The following is a 20822-nucleotide window of genomic DNA, read 5'->3' as shown; positions in this document are numbered from 1 at the left end:
ACGCAGGAGAAATGGAGGGCTCCTTACCCAAACCCGCCAGTGGGAGTGCTGGGGGAGGGGGTGGCGGTTAAACAGAGCGCGACAGACTGGAGGTCTAGACTGCAGCGTTAGAATCAGGACAAAAGCTAAGTTCAGCTGCAGTTCAAGCCCTTCCGTTCGCCAACACCTGCGACCAGACCCTGCGGGACACTGCTGGGCTTAGCGGAGGGGCAAGCCGAGAAGACGGGACGCAGCAGCGAGGTGGGGCTCGGGGGCGCGAGGCGGCTCCCGGGAGAGTTCCGGGGACCGGAGCGCCGACCTATGCACTAGCTCAGGAGGGTGCAGCGGCTGGAAGAAGGTGCAGGCCCCTCCACCCACTTGTCCATTGGGCGGCGGCGCCATCACTCTGCTCGGCAACACCGCTCTCTACCTCCGCCCAGCCATCCCCTCCCCCCCGCCTTCCTCTGCTCCGCCTCGTCCTGGGAGCTTTTCATTGGACGGAGGCGCGGTCCATTCGCCTCGAGTCAGAGAGTCGATTGGACAGGAGGCCGTCGGGCCGCCCCCAGCCAGCTTGGATTGGCTGGCTCGCGTTGGCGCAACGGAAGAGGCGGCCTGCCAAAGGTGCTCTTTTGCTCCGACTGGCTTGCCGCGGAGGAGGCGAAGAGGGGACCAGCGCTGGGGGGCTGGCTCGGGCGGCAGCGGTGGCTGCTGCGGATGGGAGCCGGCTGGCTTGCCGCGCCCATGGAGCGCCACGGCAGGGCCGCGGCCACCTCTGCCTCGTCGCCCCGGGAGCCGGTGCTCGGGGGCCCCGATGGGCGGCGGCAGGAGCCACTGCGGCGCCGGGCGAACAGCGCGTCAGCCCCTGCCGTCGGGGCCTCGGCTTCGGCCTCGCCTTCGGGGGAGGGCGTAAGGCGGGATCGGCCAGGCTCCTACAGCGGCGCTACCTCGGCCTCCCGTCAGCGCGTCGAAAGCCTCAGGAAGAAGCGGCCGCGTAAGTGCCCGGCGGGGCGCCTTAGCGCCTCGCCCTGCCCCCTTCCGGCCCGGCCGCCGTTTTTCCCGCGCGCGCCGGCGCGGAGACAGTGCCCCCGCACGGTGGTCCCAGTTGGTGCTTGAGGCTGGAGGCCTCAGGTCCCTCGAACACGCGGGCTTTGGGTTTCGGCCCCGTCCGCCCCTTTTGTGCAGTGGTTCTCTCTTCTGCCTTTCAGTTGTCCGAGTGGGGCGTCTTTTCTCAGGACCTTTCCTCCGGTTCTTAGCTCTTTGTGCATTCTTTGTCCGAGAGTCACATGATTTTTTTTCCTCGAGAAGGCTTTTTGACTCTCTTACACCACCTCCCTTCCCCCCCGAGTCTTTTGAATCACCAGTGTCTCTCCAAGACGTTACATCCTTTTCATCTGGAGATTTTGGGCTCAAGGGAGATGGTTGAGTTGCTTCAAGCCTAAAACTGGATTCCGTGTTATGTGCGCTAAGCTTTGGCTGCTTTTCTTCCCATGAGAATTCGGGTCATCTCTCACCCAGATATCGTATCTATTTTCTTTCCATCTCTTTGCCGATGCTCACAATTCAGTACTGTAGCATTCTGGGCTTTTTAGGAATTTTTCTTTTGAGGGAAAAAGACATCTTCCTGAATATCGTCTTGGCGATTGCACATGCCTTTCCCAAAGAATCGGTTTCCCTGTTTTATTATAACGTTTCTTTTTCTACTTTGTGACCTAGTCCAGATTTTTTTTTTTCTCTCTTTACGGGTCTTCAGTTCAAGTCGTCTATCAAGCAGCCATTGCAACTCTTGAAAATATCCACTGTCTTGATACTCTTAATATGAACTTTTCGGATATAATAACAGCTTACTAATCCATATAGTTATACTGTTTTTTTCGCTTGTTGCCAGATTCCTATTTCAGGAAACCAACTTGTTTTAAATGCAGAATTTGAGAGTGAAAAAGTGGCAATATGAGTGTGAGGTCTTTATTGGATATTACCTCGGTAATAGTACCTCAGCTCAACAACCCATTTGCTTTACTTTTCTATGATTTGGATGATTAAATATTAAATGCAGCTCTAGTTGGCTATGAACAGTTTGAGAGTTTTCAGTTCTTTTGTCTTTCCCTGTGTTCTTGTAAGAAAGTTGGAAAAGAGATTATTCACTCTCAGCCTATGCCATTTTTAGAGCCTGGTGTTGAGAAGCACCTGATTTTTAAGTGATGCAAAACTCCTCCATGGTTTTGAACTGCCTCAATTCCAGAGATTCAGCAAATAATTGCAGCCAGGCAGCCAGCCCTTTGTGACCATTGACTACAAAGATTCTAAGTAATATGGTAATTTGGGTGTTTGCCACAAATCAGGCACTCTTTAAAAATTTTTTTAATGTACTCTTCTGAAAGCTTTAATAAACTCCTTGCGACCCCGTGGACTATACAGTTGGTGGAATTCTCTAGGCCAGAATACTGGGGTGGGTAGCCTTTCCCTTCTCCAGGGGATCTTCCTAACCCAGGGATCGAACCCAGGTCTCTGCATTGCAGGCGGATTCTTTACCAGCTGAGCCACAAGGGAAGCCCACCAACAGGTGTACCACTGAACAGTACAGAAAGACCTATTTCTTTAGGTCTTGTTATCAGAAAGATGGCTTTTCCTGACTTTTATAAGGACTAATGAGTTCATTAAGGGCTTTCCCAGGCGGCTTAGTGGTAAAGAACCTGCCGGCCAATACAGGAGACGCAGGTTTGATCCCTGGGTTGGGAAGATGCCCTAGAGAAGGGAATGGCAATCCACTCCGGTATTCCTGCCAGGAGAATTCCATGGATAAAGGAACCTGGCAGGCTATAGTTCATGGAGACACAATTGAGCGAGTTTCACTTCACTTCACACCAGTTAGCTGTATTGACTGCTGATCCCTTCAAGAGTTATACTTTGGTGTTAACTTTGAGAGAATTCAATAAAGATGAAATCTTTGTATTTTTTAATTAGAATTAGGTATAGGGTGGTGCCACCTTTTGTTTGGAAACCTCATTCTGATGTTATTGTACTACTTATGTAAAGATATAGGAGACTAGTTGTTATTAGAAATTAGAAAGAGCTGTTTGGTTTATCTTAGGAATTATGAACCCTGATTATAGTCATATTCTGCCAAACATGTTCCCTAGAGCAGCATGATTCCCTAATCTGTCCCCATCTCAGACTTAACACCACACATCGTAGTCATTAGAGATATGGCTAGGTGTGTGTGTGTGTCTAAGAAGTTCTTTGAACATTTTAGATTAGCTGGAGTATGTTTCATAGGTCTGCTGCGGCTAAGTCGCTTCAGTTGTGACCAACTCTGTGCAGCCCCATAGATGGCAGCCCACCAGGCTCCTCCATCCCTGGGCCTCTCCAGGCAAGAATACTGGAGTGGGTTGCCATTTCCTCCAATGCAAGAAAGTGAAAAGTGAAAGAGAAGTCATTCAGTCATGTCCGACTCTTAGCGACCCCATGGACTATAGCCTACCAGGCTCCTCCATCCGTGGGCTTTTCCAGGCAAGAGTACTGGAGTGGGTTGCCATTGCCTTCTCCTCATAGGTCTGAGAGAAATATAAAGATTGGTTTAAAATGATGGAAACAAAGATGCTAATGATAGTAACGTAATACTTAGGTGTTTATGTTAAACACTGTGCCAAATACTTTATAAGCATTTCTTTTGAGTCTTGCAGTTATTCTCTGAGATGGATATTTGTGATCTCTAGTTTCCAGATGAGGAAACATTTTCCCTCGGTCCAAGGCCATATAGAGTGTTAGTAAGGGAGCTGTGTTTTGATTCTTATTGTGGGTGTCTGACGTCAGACTCAGTGTTTCTTGGACTTTCCACATCTTGGAAGTTACAGGTGACATAATCCAGAGTAGTGGTGGAATCACTCAGAAGCTAAAAAATAAAAAGTGATCTGCAGAGAGGTCCAAAAACATCTTTTAATTTTTAAAATTTTATTTTTTTAAGTTTATTTATCTTGGTTGTGCTGGGTCTTCATTGCTGCATGGGGTTTTCTCTGGTTATAGCCGGAAGGGGCTGCTCGCTCATTGTGGTGCACAGGTGTCTTACTGCCATGGTTTCTCTTGTTGAGAAGCAGGGACTCCAGGGTGCTCAGGCTGCCCAGGCTGCAGTAGTCTTGGCTCCTGCGTTCTGTAGAGCGCAGGCTCAGTAGTTTTGGCTCGCGGACTTTAGTTGCTCCAAGGCATATGGGATCTTCCCAGGTCAGGGTTCAAACTGTGTCTCTTGCATTGATAGGTGGATTCTTTACCACTTAGCCACAAGGGAAGCTCCAGTTAAAAAATCTTTATTGAGGCATAATTACGTACAGTAAAATGTACGATGTTGACAAAGGTAACAAGAGAACGTACATTTTAACCTGGAGCCCCAGATGTACAGCAGATGTGTAGGAGGCGTGTGAGACTCAGGGATCACAGTGCGTTATGGCAGTGTGGGGGATGAACTGGATCTTGGAAGGTGATGTTTAAGCATGTGGAGCATATTTCAGCACTCCAGGGAAAGCTTCGTGACGTGCTAATTTTGAACTCATGCCAATCATTGAATGTCCTTAACCTCCATTAGTCTAGAAGATAAAGCTTTTGTTTGTAGCTTGATAGTACTAATCTAGAAAATAGTTGGCTTTTCCTTGATATTTGGGGGAGCAGCAGTGTTGTCAGTATGAAACTGGTGCTTGGGCCCTGAGGGGCTGCGTTTTATCTGGTGTAGAGTTTCATCTTCAGTTAGGGAATTAGAAAGGGCCACCACCAGGAGCTCAGGAAAGAAGTTAGATTTCTGTTTTTTTGTAGCCCAGTTTAGAGGGACAGAATAGGAGAGGATGCTTTTAATTTATTTATTTATTTATTTATTTTTTTGAGAGGATGCTTTTTAAAAAAAAATTTTTTTATTTGGCTGCCTCTGGTCTTAATGGCGGCACGAGGATCTTCCCTTGCGGCACACGGACTGTCCAGTTGTGGCATGGGCTCGGTAGTTGCTGTACTCTGGCCCAGTTGCTCCGTGGGGTGTGGGATCTTAGTTCCGCAACCAGGGATAGAAGCTGCATCCCTTGCGTTGCAAGGTGGATTCTTAACCACTGAACCACCAGGGAAGTTCATTGACTGGTCACTTAAAAGAGCATTGAGGGATTTCCCTGGTGGTGTAGTGCTGAAGAATCTCCCTGCCCCCCCCCCCCCCCCCAAAAAAAAAAAGAATCTCCCTACCAGTGCAGAGAACAGGGGTTTGATCCCTGGTTCCGGGAAGTTTTCACTTGCTGCAGGGCAACTAAACCTGTGCGCCCTAGAGCCTGTGCTCCGCAACAAGAGATGCCACCACAATGAGAAGCAGGCGCTGCAACTAGAGAGTAGTCCCCACTTGCCGCAACTAGAGAAAGCCCCCAAGCAGCAAGGAAGACCCAGCGCAGCCAAAAATAAATACATTAAAAAAAAAAAAAAGGATTGAGGTTCTTTGGGCTTAAATTTATAACCTTGTGAGCTCTTTTCAGGTTCATAACTTGGGGTATGAAGTTCGTAACTTTATCTTTAAACACTTCTTTCTCAATGTTCTTTTCTCACTTTTTGTCAGCAAGGTAGACTAAGATGTGAAAGTCCTTTATAATGGCTTAAAGTTTGCTTTCTAAAAGTGAAAGCTATCTTGCAGTTTTTGGTTGGCTCTTAGGTTTTGTTATTTATACTTCTTGAATGTAAAATTTATTATTGAATCTGCTGGTTTTATAGTAGATAGTATTTTATAAGTATCTGGTCCCTGAGTTAAACTATTTAGGGAATATTTTTGAGGTCTGTCTTTTAATCTGAGGCCAAAGCTTGCTGCTTAGACCAGCCTAGGGGTTTGGGTTTGCAGTGTCTTAACCATGTGTGGTCTGGTAAAGATGTAGCTCATAATGTTGAAAAATTGAGCACACTTTTATAAATCATATATTTCTCATTGGAATATTGAAATATCATATATTTCATATATTTCATATCATATATGATATGAAATATCATATATTTCTCATTCTCAGTTGGCACCTATTATCAGTGCTAATGATTTGTGCATAGATTTGTGTATAGATTTGTGAGAGAAAGTTTAAATTCTTTCTAGGAAAGTATCCTAAGTCAAGTGCACATTGTCTAGACACAGTGCCTTGGAGGAAATATATCAGAAAATATGCTGAAGGCTGAAAACAGACTCAAATATCTGTGAAAATTGAAAGTGATAAAATAGGCCTTCATTTAAGAGATGAGGAGTGTGATGGCATAGCAAAAGCTACTTTTACCATATCTTTTCTTGCTAGAAATATGTAATTTTTGAATGAGAATTGGGAGGCTTATTCCAGTTAGGTTATAGTTTATGGGGCAGTCTCTGAGTCATTGAGAAGAATCTAAACCCCCTTTGACAGGCTGACTGTTTAGAAGTAATGGAATGTATGGCCTGAGAGATTATCAGAGAGCATGCTTCTAATGGACCTCCCATGTCTTTCATTGTCTTTCAGTTCTTATGGGTATGTAAATAGTTTGATAGTAGTATAAGGGAAAATCCAGAAACGATTGCAGTCAGTGAAACCAGTGAATAAGGATATGAACTGAGCTATTTACTCTTTCAGCCTAAGACGCCTTACTTTTTCTTTTATATTTTATTGTTGGTCCTCTTTTTCTAGGGTATGTGTATTTTTTTAAACTACTTTTTACTTAAAAAAAAATTAGCTCCAAAATATGTGTTTTGTGCGCTTAGGTTTGTATCGATACTGATTAAAAGATACTTGTTAAAGGATTTAGGAAATCTGGGCTTGAGTCCCATCTTTTCCTTTTTTTGACTGTGACCCTGGGCTCCTTCCTTTGCACTTCAGTTTCTTAACTGAAAGTAAAGTGGGGTGATTACCTTGCATGGTTATTGTAAACATTAAATAAGTTCATGGAGTGAAGTGCTTGGCTATTAATAGATGGTCATTTAAAACAATAGCCATAAACTAATGTTCCAACTTTTTAATCTAAGGAAAGGGGAATAAGGCTTAATTTGTTTTAAGCCTTGCAATCTTCCATTGGTGTTAGATATGTTCAAAACTTCAGATTTCAGTGCTGTTGATGAGATATATTTGTTAGTAGAGTGCTCTGTCTTTGCTATCCATAAGGTTGGCATCATCTTAAAGTTGATGCTTAAAGAATGGTGCTTTTAGTAGGAAAATAAGAATTGAATCTCCTTGCTTCAGTCATACCTAACATTGTTGTTGTCATGATTGGAGAAACTTTATTCTTCCAGTCAGGGCCAGATTTCATGACTTATGCAGTGAAAGGTTCAGTTAATACCTCATCACTGGGAATGGAGTTTCTGTGGGTATTTTAAAAAAGAAAAAATCATGACTCCCTGCAACTGAGGTGAATGGCTGCTGGGGAGTCAACCGTAGTGTTTTCTTTAGAATTGCATTGACATTGTTAGATTAATTTGGGGGAGAATTGGTGTTTAATAGTATTTAAGTTTTCCTTCCTGGAACATGATATATTTTCCTATTATTATGTCTTTCAATACACCATTTTAATAATAGTCACACATGTTTTAGTATTTATTTCTAAATATTTTATGGTTTTTCTTATGCATGATATTTTTTCATATTATTTTAGTATTTATTTCTAATTATTTTATGGTTTTTGTTAGGCATGACATTTTTTTCATATTGTTTTCTTGCTGGATTTTGCTTATATAGGAAAAGCTATTGGTATGTGTATTTTTTTGGTGTGTCCAGTTACTAAAAATTCTTAAATTCTGTTGGCTTATTGATTTAATTTTTACTTTATGGAGTCTATTGAGATAATCGTGGTTTTTCTCCTTCAATGTACTAATGTAAGCAAGCCTCCTTAAATTTAATTTTAATTGTGAAAACTGTCCTTGCCTTCCAGAGAAGAATCCCTGTTGGCCATGGTGTAACACTCTTACTGCACAACTGGATTCTGATGTTTAATACTTTAATATTTTTGCATTTATGTTGTGGGACACTTCTTTTCTAATTTTGATGAGGTTAGAATGACTTGAGAATCTTTCTAGATTTTGTGTGTGTGTGTGCGCCCCAGAAGCTCTTGATGGTTTGCCTGGAAACTGTTTGGGCCTGGTACTTTGTTGTTGTTTGTGTGGTAGATCTTTGACCTTTTAACAGATTTTCAGTGCTTTTGACCTCTGAGTTTTCCACTTCATTTTGAGTCTCTCTTTGTACTATCTTTTTCTCGCTAATCCTCTGTTGATGGTACATTTTAAATTCACTGTTACATAGTTGTAAATTGGCTTGTTTGTACAATTTCTGGTTATGTATGTTCATCTTCCTTGACTTTTTTTCTTTTGGTCTAAAGAAAAGCTATATCTTCTTGGATATACTTACCAGAAATTTGTTTGTTTTAGTGGCTTTCTCAAAGCTTGATTTTACTGATTAGCTCTGTTGTGGCTTTGTTCACAATGATGTTTTTCTAATTACATTTACTTCTTGCTTTCATCTTTAATAACTTTCTACTGCTTATTTTGAGTCTGTTTTATTTTTCTAGCATTTCAAATTGTATGTGACATTTTCTTTTATTTAGACTTCCATATTTTGAATACATTTGATATTTAAGGATAGAAGTTTCCATTTGAGTTCTACCTTGGGTAGATATCCTATTCTTTTTGGTACATTATGTTCTCATAGTAATTCATTTAAAAACACGTTTTGATTTCATCTTCAATCTCAGAATTAATTGAAGTGAGTCTGAAGATTTCCAGGTGGATAGACTTATTTCTTTGTGTCTGTTGGATTAATTTCTTTTTAAGAAAATATTTATTTATTTGGCTTTGTCGGGTCTTCATTGTGGCATGTGGGCTTAATTACTCTGTGGCCTGTGGAATCTTTGTTCCCCAACCAGGAATTGAACCCTCATCCCTGCCTTGCAAGGTGGATTCTTAACTACTGGACCACCAGGGAAGTCCCCTTAGTTTCTTATTTTGAGATATTGTGGAAAGGGAGGGTGGTTTTGTTTTTTGGAATTTTAGATCTGCTGATTTGTAGATTTGATAATTTCTTGTTTTTAATATTTTTTGAAGCATATGTCAGGGTCATATCAATTATACTTTTATATATGCACATGACATAATTTCTTTTTGTCCCCTTATAATGCTTTTTGTTTTGAATGCTTTGTAGACTGCTAGTATTGTATTTGCTTTCTGTTAATACTTGCTTGATAGAGTGGAGTAACACTGTCCAGCGTTTGTTTTGCTTACCCGAATTCAGCTGTATAAATGTGACAAAGCGAGGTGCCAGTGACTCTGCAGGTGAGTTCAGGGATGGTAGACCACTGTTTGGAGGGGCACCCCTTATATTGTGAGCCCTTGGTAAATGCAGTGTTGGTCTTGAAACGTAAGGTTTGACTTTTACTATATCATGTTTCCTAAATGTAAGTCAGCTGCTCTATCAGTCTCCAGTGAGGTGCTTAAGATTTTGGTTTACTCATTTTTGACTGAATGTGATTTTCATCTTAAAGCATCCAGCTCCTCCGTATGGGACTCCGTTGTGGGTGTTTTACTGTTTACTTACCTCCAATCTATTTGTATTATCTTATTTTAGATGTTTCTTTTTATATAAACATATAGTTGAATTCTTTGTTTTTGAACTGATTTTTTTCTCCCTAGTTGTTTGAAGGTCATATGTTCATTTTCTCTTCTTCTGAAGTTGCCTGTAAATTTTTAACACATTTAAACCGTCACTTCTTTATTCTTGTTTAGAAATAATCAGAATCTATATCTTCTGTTCCCCCACAAGACAGCTGCTGCTTGCTTTGACTTCCCTCTCCTTTCTCTTCCCTCTTCGACTTCCTATGTTGAAATCATGCACGTATTTTAGTTCCATATTGCTTGTTTTCCTCAAAGTCAGCATGTGTTGCTTCCTGTACTTATCATTGTTCCTTATAACTCATTACCATCTTGGGTGATTTAAAATATTATATTGGAGTGTATCTACTAACTGTTTCAGAGAAGGTCTTTGAATGGTAAATGTTGAGCTCTTTGATGCGTGGAATTCTTTCTCTTGCACTCCCATTTGAAAGCTGATTTGATTGAATGAGTTTCAAATTATTTTCCTTATAACTTTGCTAGTGCTCTGTTGTCATCTAGTGTCTGTGTTACTGATGTGAAGTCTAATTTTACCTTTATGTGATCTGTGTATCTTTGTAGGAATTCACTTTTTTCCTTTGGGAGTTTTTAGGATTTCCTGAAATTTCAATAAGATGTCACTGTAAATCTTCTCTTACTCCCCCCAGAAAATTTCTAGAACTCCTAAAACATAGATGTTGGACTTTCTGGTTCTGTGTTTTATTTTATTTTATTTTATTTTTTCAGTGAGTTTTGTCATACATTGATATGAATCAGCCATAGAGTTACATGTATTCCCCATCCCAGTCCCCCCTCCCACCTCCCTCTCCACCCGACTCCTCTGGGTCCTCCCAGTGCACCAGGCCCCGGGCACTTGTCTCATGCATCCCACCTGGGCTGGTGGTCTGTTTCACCACAGATAATATACATGCTGTTCTTTCGAAACATCCCACCCTCCCCTTCTCCCACAGAGTTCAAAAGTCTGTTCTGTACTTCTGCGTCTCTTTTTCTGTTTTGCATATAGGATTATCGTTACCATCTTTCTAAATTCCATATATATGTGTTAGTATGCTGTAATGTTCTTTATCTTTCTGGCTTACTTCACTCTGTATAATGGGCTCCAGTTTCATCCATCTCATTAGAACTGATTCAAATGCGTTCTTTTTAACGGCTGAGTAATATTCCATGGTGTATATGTACCACAGCTTCCTTATCCATTCATCTGCTGATGGGCATCTAGGTTGCTTCCATGTCCTGGCTATTATAAACAGTGCTGCGATGAACATTGGGGTGCATGTGTCTCTTTCAGATCTGGATTCCTCAGTGTGTATGCCCAGAAGTGGTATTGCTGGGTCATATGGCAGTTCTATTTCCAGTTTTTTAAGAAATCTCCACACTGTTTTCCATAGTGTGGTTCTGTGTTTTATATATCTACCTTTCTTTCATACTCAAGAGGCATTTTGGGAGAATTTCTTAGTTTTGTTTCCCGTTTGTTTTTTTCCTGCATCTTTTTTGTTATTAAATGTATCTGTTGAACTTTATTTTGAAAATAGTTTCATTTTTCTGTTATTAAAGTGTCTTTATTGAATATAATTTACATATAATAAATTATATCCACTCTAAGTGTACAGTTCCATGCATTTTGATAGGTATATACAGCCGTGAATCTCCCCTCTTGCCCCCAACAATTAAGATTTGGGTTATCACAGAGCGTTTTCTCTTACCCCTGTACAGTCCTTCCCTCTCTCCCTCCCTAAGCCAGTGATTGGCTTTCTGTCAGATGCAGAAATGGTTAGTTTGCATTTTCTAGAGTTACATATAAATGGACTCATATATTTGTGGAGGGTTTCTTTCACTCAGCCTTTTTTTTTTTAAGTAAGTATTTATTTGGCTCTGTTGGGTCATATCTGTGGCATGCTGGGATACTAGTTGCCACTTGCAAACTCTTAGTTGTGGCATGTGGGATCTAGTTCCCACACAGGACCAGGGATCAAACCCGGGCCCCCTGCATTGGGAGCCTGGAGTCTTAGCCACTGGACCACCAGGGATATCCCCACTTACCCTGTTTTTGAGAGTTACTTGTAACTTGGTAAAGAATCTGCCTGCAATGTGGGGGACCTGGGTTTGATCCTTGGGTTGGGAAGACCCTCTGGAGAAGAGAAAGGCTACCCACTCCAATATTCTGGCCTGGAGAATTCCATGGACTATACAAGTCCACAGAGTCGCAAAAAGTTGGACACGACTGAGCGACTTTCTTATTATTTTTACTTTCTTATTATTTTACTTTCTTATTTTATTTTACTTTCTTATTATTTCTTCTTATTATTACCTTAAGTGTATTTAACCACCCCCCAGAATCCTTTTTTGGTTTTGAAAGCTTCGCATATCACGCGAAATGCTGGGTTGGATGAAGCATAAACTGGAATCAACATTGCTGGGAGAAATATCAATAACCTCAGATATGCAGATGACACCACCCTTACAGCAAAAAGCGGAGAGGAACTAAAGAGCTTCTTGATGAAAGTGAAAGAGAAGAGTGAAAAACTTGGCCTCAAACTCAACATTCAGAAAACTAAGATCATGGCGTCTGGTTCCTTCACTTCATGGCAGCTAGATGGGGAAACGAGGGAAATAATGACAGGCTTTATTTTCTTGGGTTCCAAAATCACTGCAGATGGTGACTGCAGCGATGAAATTAAAAGATGTTTGCTCCTTGGAAGAAAAGCTACGACAAACTTAGAAAGCATATTAAAAAGCAGAGACATTGCTGACAAAGGTACATCTAGTCAAAGCTGTGGTTTTTCCGGTGGTCATGTATGGATGTGAGAGTTGGACCATAATGAAGTCTGAGCACCAAAGAATTGATGCTTTTGAACTGTGCTGTTGGAGAAGACTCTTGAGAGTCCCTTGGACTGCACGGAGGTCAAACCAGTAAATCCTAAAAGAAATCAAACCTTGAATGCTCAGTGGAAGGACTGATGCCAAATCTCCGTACTTTGACCACCTGATGGGAAGAGTTGATTCATTAGAAAAGAACCCTGATGCTGGAAAAGATTGAAGGCAGGAGGAGAAAGGGACAACAGAGGACGAGATGATTGGATGGCATCACGGACTCAATGTTCATGTGTTTGAGCAAGCCCTGGGAGATGGTGAAGGACAGGGAAGCCTGGCATGCTGCAGTCCATGTGGTCTCGAGGAGCTGGACGTGACTGAGCGACAAAACAACAACCCCCCACCCCCAACTAGGAAATTAAAATTGATACCACAGACCTTATTTAGATTGAACCAGTTTTACCTTAGCTCTTCTGTGAATGTGTATTTACTTCTGTATACTTTTATCACATGTGTAGATTCTTGCAGCCAAAACCATACTTGGCAATCATATCTTAATTTCTAATTTTTCTTTATGGCAACTTAATTCATTTTAAAAATTAATTTATTATTTTTTTATTGAAGTTTAATTGATTTATAATAGCTTATTTTTCATGGATGAAATCTCCTTTTACCTTGGTCGATATTTATGATTCTTTTAAAGCCTCCTCTTTGTTCCTGCAGCTGTTTCTTAAGATGTTAGCATCTTGTTTTTGTGGTGTTGATTTCCCTTTTGGTAATTCTGGTTTGTAAAGTGATAGTCTCTGGTTTAAGGAATGCTATTCTCCCGTCCGTGGGTGCACTGTCCGTTTACTCATCTGTCAGGATGGATTGTAGGGAGAGATGGGAAATATGGCCAGATGTAGGGGCTTCCCACTTCTGGGTACTAGTAGCTGCGTGGATGCCATACTGATTGTTGAGCTCAAGTGCCTGTGCTCAGTGAAGAATCTGCCTCCTTAGAGGCCGAGGAGGGCAGTGACTGGCCTGTCCAGTTGTGCCAAATGCATTTTCCCCCCATATGACTTAAATAACTGCACTGGAGCCTGCTTCTGTTTCCCCATGGCAGCGACCGTGTCGACACCTTGAATGGAGCATCTCTCTGCTTCCCCCACCTTCACAGCTGCTCCCCATTCTAACAGTGTTTTTCTCTTGAGGGTTATGGACAGTTACTGCCTCTGTCAGCTTAGTTCTGGTGATAGTGTCACTTCTTGTTTCTCAGGATTATTTTAGAAAATCAATACATCTGTCTTTAGTCATTTCTAGGACTTAAGATGGGAGGAGAAGACATGTATAGCTAATGCAGTTTTATCTTGATCCAGTCTCCTTAAGACATTTTTTTTGGGAAGGATTTTTGGGGGGATGCTGTGCCGCATGGCACATGGGATCCTAGTTACCCGATCGGGGCTTGAGCCTGCACCCCCTGCATTGGAATCACGGGAGTCTTAACCACTGAACCTTCAGTGGAGTCTTGGGGTAGATTTTTGGAGATGGATATTTGTGTCACTGGTAGAGAATCCACCTTACCAACATAGGAGATGTGGGTCTGATTCCTAGATCAGGAAGATCCCTTGGAGAAGGAAACAGCAACCCTCTCCAGTATTCTTGCCTGGGAAATCCCATAGACGAGGAGTCTGGCGCAGGCTACAGTCCATGGGCTCGCAAAAGCGTTGGACACAACTTAGCGACCAAACAACAAACTTGGTATTAACTTTGAAACGCCTGTTCTGCTGATGGCCGTTTAACCCTGATTGATTGACATTGACCGCTGGAGCTTATATGTTACACAGGGTTCGGAATTTCTTCTGCTCCTAAGTTGGGTTGGCTATCACTGTGCTATTTTTCTTTTTGATCTTTGTAGTTTTTTAAAATAGATTTGCTTCCAGATCAATCATATTTCTTCTCCCCCAGATCTTTTTGTTTATATTTTGTATGGTTCTTGGGAACGTCAGGGTATGAAATGGTTAATCTAATAAGTGTGAATTTCGTTTTCAGGGGAAAAAAGCTGTTTTGACTTTTTTTTTCCTTTCCCCATTTAGTTTTTCCTTGGTTTGGCTTGGATATTGGTGGAACCCTGGTCAAGCTGGTTTATTTTGAACCCAAAGACATCACTGCTGAAGAAGAAGAGGAAGAAGTGGAAAGTCTTAAAAGCATTCGGAAATACCTGACCTCCAATGTGGCTTATGGGTCCACGGGTATTCGGGACGTGCACCTGGAGCTGAAGGACCTGACTCTGTGTGGACGCAAAGGCAATCTGCACTTTATACGCTTTCCCACTCATGACATGCCTGCTTTTATTCAAATGGGCAGAGATAAAAACTTCTCGAGTCTCCACACTGTCTTTTGTGCCACTGGAGGTGGAGCGTACAAATTTGAGCAGGATTTTCTCACAGTATGCATTTTTTAGCTTATATACAATTTATGGTAATTTGATTGTTAAAAATAATACCAATAGCAAGTGATGGATTTGTTTCCATCTTTAATGGAATTTGAATTTTCTTGAGTCAAATTAAGATTAAATAGTCATAGGAGTTGCCATTTAGAGATTGTTGTATAGTTTATTTTTTGCCCAATTCAGATGAGTTGAGAATCAGAACCACTGAAAGCGTAGCATTTTGTTGTTATTTTAGTATGAAGAAACAATATAATTGTAATAAGCAGAGTAAGGAACTACCAGTGAGGAGCTAATATCATTGTTTTGAACAACTAAGTTGAAAAATAATTTTTAAAAATTAATGTCATTTCATGTTATAAAGTTGTTTCCAGTCTTATCTACCACATAAGTCTTCTTAACCTCCTTAATTGTTTCTTGGCAGTTTTACTGTTTAGAAATATGAGGAACTCAGGTCCAAAGCAGTGTTTTTTTCAGGCCTCCGGGCTAGTCAGAGATGGCTGACGGTGCTGTGTGTGCTTAGTCGCTCAGCTGTGTCCGACTCTTCGCGACCCCGTGGACTGCAGCCTGCCAGGCTCCTCTGTCCTTTCGGATTCTCCTGGCAAGGATATTGGAGTGGATTGCCATGCCCTCCTCCAGGGGATCTTCGCAACCCAGGGATCGAACCCAGGTCTTCTGCATTTCAGGCGAATTCTTTACCGACTGAGTCGCTGGGGAAGCACTGTTCTGTTTTCCCCAAGTGCCCTTTGATGTATCCTGAGTTGCATGCTTGTTACCAGGAGTCTGGACACTAGGGGGAGTGCCAGTGGGCACTTGATTTTGTTTTCATTCAGTAAACGTGTGTAAGGCCTTGAAGCTAGGTCTTTTGAGGGTGGATGTGGGAATAGATGGGAGAATTGATAAATGAATTTGCCAGGACTCTGATCTTCAGGGTGCAGTGTAGATTTAATATATCTTCAGTGACCATGGTTTTTATGCCACCAATGAAAATGTTATTGCAGAGATTCTGTCTTTGCTTGTTATTTTTCAACCATCTCCCTGCTTGAGTGTCATTGTGTGTTTGTGATTTTGTCTTCTTTCTTTGTCCTCTATCTTCTTTCTCCCATAACTGAGTATAACCATAATATAGGATTGACATGAATTTTAAAATGAGGTTTTGCTTGAATTTTTCGTGGTTTCTTTTCTACCTGTGAGTTAATGGGGAGATAGCAGGAGGAGGGGAGGTCCCCTCCCTTTGAGGTCGTCGTAGTGGACTCTGGATTGTAACTGATAGGTAAGGGTGAAACTGATAGGCATCACCACCTCGATGGACATGACTTTGAGCATGCTCCAGGAGTTGATGGCCAGGGAAGCCTGTCGTGCTGCAGTCCATGGGCTCGCAAAGAGTCAGACACGACTGAGCGACTGAACTGACTGAAAGGAGAAAACCTACATATTTCTCTAACCTGTAGAGGTGCCTTTGGAACATATTCAAAAACCATTCAGACTGTTACCAGAGAATAAGGGCTTCCCTCATAGCTCAGTTGGTGAAGAATCTGGCTACAATGCAGGAGACCCGGTTTCAATCTCTGGGTCGGGAAGATCCCCTGGGGAAGGAAATGGTAACCCACTACAGTATTCTTGCCTGGAGAATCTCATGGACAGAGGAGCCTGGCAGGCTACAGTCCATGGGGTCACTAGAGTCGGATGCAACTTAGCAACTAAACCACCACCAGAGGTTGTGTGGTAATCCAAGGAGAGAGGCAGGGTAGATTTTAGACCTTAGGAGTTGCCTCCTAGGCTATTGGGGTTTCTAATTGTATGCATCAGTGCTATTCTTGAAAACTGTATGAAAATGAAATGCCTTACCAATCCTGCTTGTGCATTGGGAGTGATGATTATTTAATAAACCACAGTGAAATATTTCTAATAATATGGATTTATCCTGTCTCTTTTTAAATATGAATCAGATTTCCTTGTATTGAGTTTTCTTGTTGGTACAACACCTGCATTATGAGTAATGTGATGAAATAACCTATGTATTAGACATAACTATGTCAGTTAGACTGAGATTCTTTAGGAATAATGGCACAGCAGGACAGGAAAGATAAAAAGAGGTCTTGGTAGGCATGCAGTGACAGAAAACTACTTTGATTTCAGTTAGGCCACTAGTGTAAAACAATTTAGCTTTGAAATGAAAATGCTGACACTTGAGATTCAAGTGTCAGGAAGTCAGAATTGAATTCATTGTGACAGGGAGGGCATGAGCAGATGAAATAAGGGCGGCAATGAACATTTTCAAGGGTTTGGGTTTTATCAGAGGAGTAACCTAATACTCATAATTAGGGGTTAATTAAGGATTAAGATGAAGTTATCTGTTAACTTCCATCTCCTCCGGATCAGAATAAATTGAATATAAATGTAATCAAACGAGTTGAATTAAAGGGGGAGGACTTACGGGGCTAAACTTGGTTGTATGGAGTTGAGGCATCTTTGTTGCACATATTGAATAGATATGCTGGTAGCATTCGTTTGAAGGTTGGGGTAGAAGTTCATAGGTAAAAAGTGAAAGTTTATATCACCTCTCCAAAGTTACCACTGTTAAAGGTTTGTGTATCTTTTTTGTTTTTCTGTGCATGACTGTGTATGACATATACATGGGCATCTAAACATGGTTTTAAGTCAGTTTTTTGCATCAGGTGACCAAAGTATTGGAGTTTCAGCTTCAGCATCAGTCCTTCCAATGAATATTCGGGACTGATTTCCTCTAGGATGGACTGGTTGGGTCTCCTTGCAGTCCAGGGGACTCTTAATAGTCTTCTCCAACACCACAGTTCAAAAGCATCAATTGTTTGGTGCTCAGCTTTCTTTATAGTCCAACTCTCACATCCGTACATGACTACTGGAAAAACTATAGCTTTGACTAGACGGACCTTTGTTGGCAAAGTCATGTCTCTGCTTTTTAATAAGCTGTCTAGGTTGGTCATGACTTTCCTTCCAAGGAGCAAGTTATCTTTTAATTTCATCGCTGCAGTCACCATCTGCAGTGATTTTGGAGCCCCCCAAAATAAAGTCTGTTACTGTTTTCATTGTGTCCCCATCTATTTGTCATGAAGTGATGGGACCGGATGCCATAATCTTAAGTTTTCTGAATGTTGAGCTCTAAGGCAACTTTTTCACTCTTCTTTACTTTCATCAAGAGGCTCTTTACTTCTTCGCTTTCTGCCATAAGGGTGGTGTCATTTGCATAACTGAAGTTATTGATATCTCTCCCAGCAATCTTGATTCCATCTTGTGCCTCATCCGGCTCAGCGTTTCTCATGATATACTCTGCATATAAGTTAAATAAGCAGGGTGACAATATATAGCCTTGATGTACTCCTTTCCGACTTGGAACCAGTCTGTTCCATGTCCAGTTCTAACTGTTGCTTCTTGACCTGCATACAGATTTCTCAAGAGGCAGGTCAGGTGGTCTGGTATTTCCCATCTCTTTTAAGAATTTTCCACAGTTTGTTTTAATGTGCTCTGTAAAGCATGCACAAATAATACACATCAATGAGTACTTTTATGGTTTGTCTTATGTAGAGGAGATGCCTTATTAAATGGAATTTTTATTGTTGTTTGACTTGTTAAAAAAAAATCTGAATGTATTTTTATTTCATTACAGATAGGTGATCTTCAGCTTTGCAAACTCGATGAACTAGATTGCTTAATAAAAGGAATTTTGTATATTGACTCAGTTGGATTCAATGGACGGTCACAGTGCTATTACTTTGAAAACCCTGCTGATTCTGAAAAATGTCAGAAGTTACCATTTGATTTGAAAAATCCATACCCTCTGCTGCTGGTGAACATTGGCTCTGGGGTTAGCATCTTAGCAGTATATTCCAAAGATAATTATAAGAGGGTCACAGGTACCAGGTAGGTCTTTTATATAAAGGTCGTTGTTTATTCTTGATATCATAATGGGTTAAAACTGAGTTTTCCGGTATTGTGTATCAGTACATCTTCAAGAACTTGTTAAAATTATGTGAAAGGTATATTTCTGTGGGATTATGCAAGCAAATATTGTTACTCTTTGAAAATTATGATTTCATGATCTACTTTTCTTTAATCTGTAATCCTGAAGTTTCATTGCCATAGTTTTACAAAATATCTCATCAGCCTCATTGAACCCATGGTCCCTGCCCTCAGATAGTGTATGCTGTGTATATACCATAAAGTAGCCAAAGCCACTGGTGACATTTATAAGGAGAGGGCAAGGCAAGATCTCACCTTCGAAACTGGTCTAGATTTTACATGTTTACATACATATATGTAGCTGGGGGATGTTGTCAGATCTAGAAGTTGAGGTACCAAACAGTGGAAAGATAATTGGGGGAGAGTAGTTAAAAGGGAGGATTAGGTGACAGATGAACATAAATACCTTTTGGTTTAAGGATTAGCGATCACTAAAACAACAGGAGCTAGAGATTGGGATAAGTTTTGAACATGTGTGAGTTAAAGAAAGGGATAATTTTGGGAGAGAAAACATATTCGTGGAGGAGCTCTAGTAGGGTAGAGAGGCTAAAGATCACGGATGACAAGACTCTTGGATGAGGATGATGCGGGGTTTGCACTTGGAGATAGAAAAGAAAGAGGTGCCATCATGGCCCTGGTGGGCTGATCTGTACCTGAGACTCCTGGTATCCAGCAGGTGCCCAGCCTGCATTGGGAAGTTAAGGAGGTGGGCCCTGTGTTTTGCCACTTTGTTGGCTTATGTGAATATGTTATCCTCAAAGTGTCTATTAGACACTTTGTTTTTATCTTTTCACAGACTTGTTTTCTACTAGTGGCATCTGCATGATGGAGATGGGGCAAGATTGGATTGCTACATGAATATGGTTTTCAGATCATAAATTCTACTTTCCTCTTCTTATTTTGAAAAATGTTTCAATACTATGTTTGTTTTTAATCACAGTCTTGGAGGAGGAACTTTTTTTGGTCTTTGCTGTCTTCTTACTGGTTGTACCACATTTGAAGAAGCTCTGGAAATGGCATCACGTGGAGATAGCACCAAAGTGGATAAACTAGTGCGAGACATTTATGGAGGGGACTATGAGAGGTTTGGACTGCCAGGCTGGGCTGTGGCTTCAAGGTAAGGGAACGGGGCATGTGTGCTCTTAAGAAATACAGGATGTACAATGGAATGTTATCAGCCATAAAAAAGAACAAAATCATTTGCGGTAACATGGGTGGACCTAGAGATTCTCATGCTGAGTCAAGTAAGTCAGAGAAGAACAGATACATGGTATTTCTTACATGTGGAATCTTAAAAAAAAGCTACAAATGAACTTACCTACAAAACCAAAACAGAGTTGCAGATGTAGAAAATAAACTTAGTGTTATGGTGGGGGGTGGGTGGTAAGAGGAGGAGGTAGGAATAAATTGAAAGATTGGGATTGACTCATACACGCTACTATACATAAAATAGACAACTAGTAGGGACCTACTGTATAGCACAGGGAACTCTACTCAATACTCTGTAATGTCCTATATGGGAAAAGAATCTAAAAAAGTAGATGTGTGTGTGTGTATAACAGATTGCCTTTGCTCTGCACATGAAACTAACACAGTGTTGTAAATCAATTATATACACCCCAATAAAAATTTTAAAATAGCACAGGAATAAAGTATTAAGTATTGGGTGTGTTTTTTACTCTTTAAATAGCTTTGCATACTATGAAGTCACCTGTTTAAAGCGTACAATTTAGTAGTTTCTAGTATATTTATAGAATTTTGCAGTTATCTTTGTAATGTAGTTTGGGAGTATTTTCATCGTCCCAGAGAGAAACCTTGCTTCCATCAGCTCTCTCTCCCCCCATCCCCTCCCTCTCCCCATAGTTCCTGGAAAACACTACTCTGTTTTTTGTCTTTATATGGCATCATACAACAAGTGATTTTTGTGACTGGCTTCTTTCACTTAGCATAATGTTTTCAACATTCATCCTTGTTGTATCATAAATCAGTACTTTGTTC

The 20822-nt window shown here is 41.2% G+C and overlaps 1 protein-coding gene across 2 annotated transcripts in view; it reads left to right on the top strand.

Annotated features, from left to right (window-relative positions):
* Nucleotides 1-602: 602 nt before the first annotated feature.
* PANK2 (pantothenate kinase 2) overlaps nt 603-20822 on the top strand; it is a 28527-nt gene continuing 8307 nt past the window's right edge. The window contains exons 1-4 of one of the 2 annotated variants that reach the window (XR_010661455.1): nt 603-970; nt 14473-14825; nt 18472-18725; nt 19765-19941. Coding sequence is in view for 1 of the 2 variants with exons in the window: in XM_065921487.1 (XP_065777559.1) it covers nt 694-970; nt 14473-14825; nt 18472-18725; nt 19765-19941 (1061 nt within the window). In the remaining variant the exon portion in view is untranslated. The remainder of the gene's footprint in view (nt 971-14472; nt 14826-18471; nt 18726-19764; nt 19942-20822) is intronic. The other variant, XM_065921487.1, reaches the window with a different exon arrangement.

The sequence above is a fragment of the Muntiacus reevesi genome, chromosome 2 (assembly GCF_963930625.1).
Source record: "Muntiacus reevesi chromosome 2, mMunRee1.1, whole genome shotgun sequence".
In the NCBI taxonomy this organism is placed as follows: domain Eukaryota; kingdom Metazoa; phylum Chordata; class Mammalia; order Artiodactyla; family Cervidae; genus Muntiacus; species Muntiacus reevesi.
The sequence above is the reverse complement of the archived record's forward strand: the minus strand, read 5'-3'. Positions and strand labels throughout refer to the sequence as shown.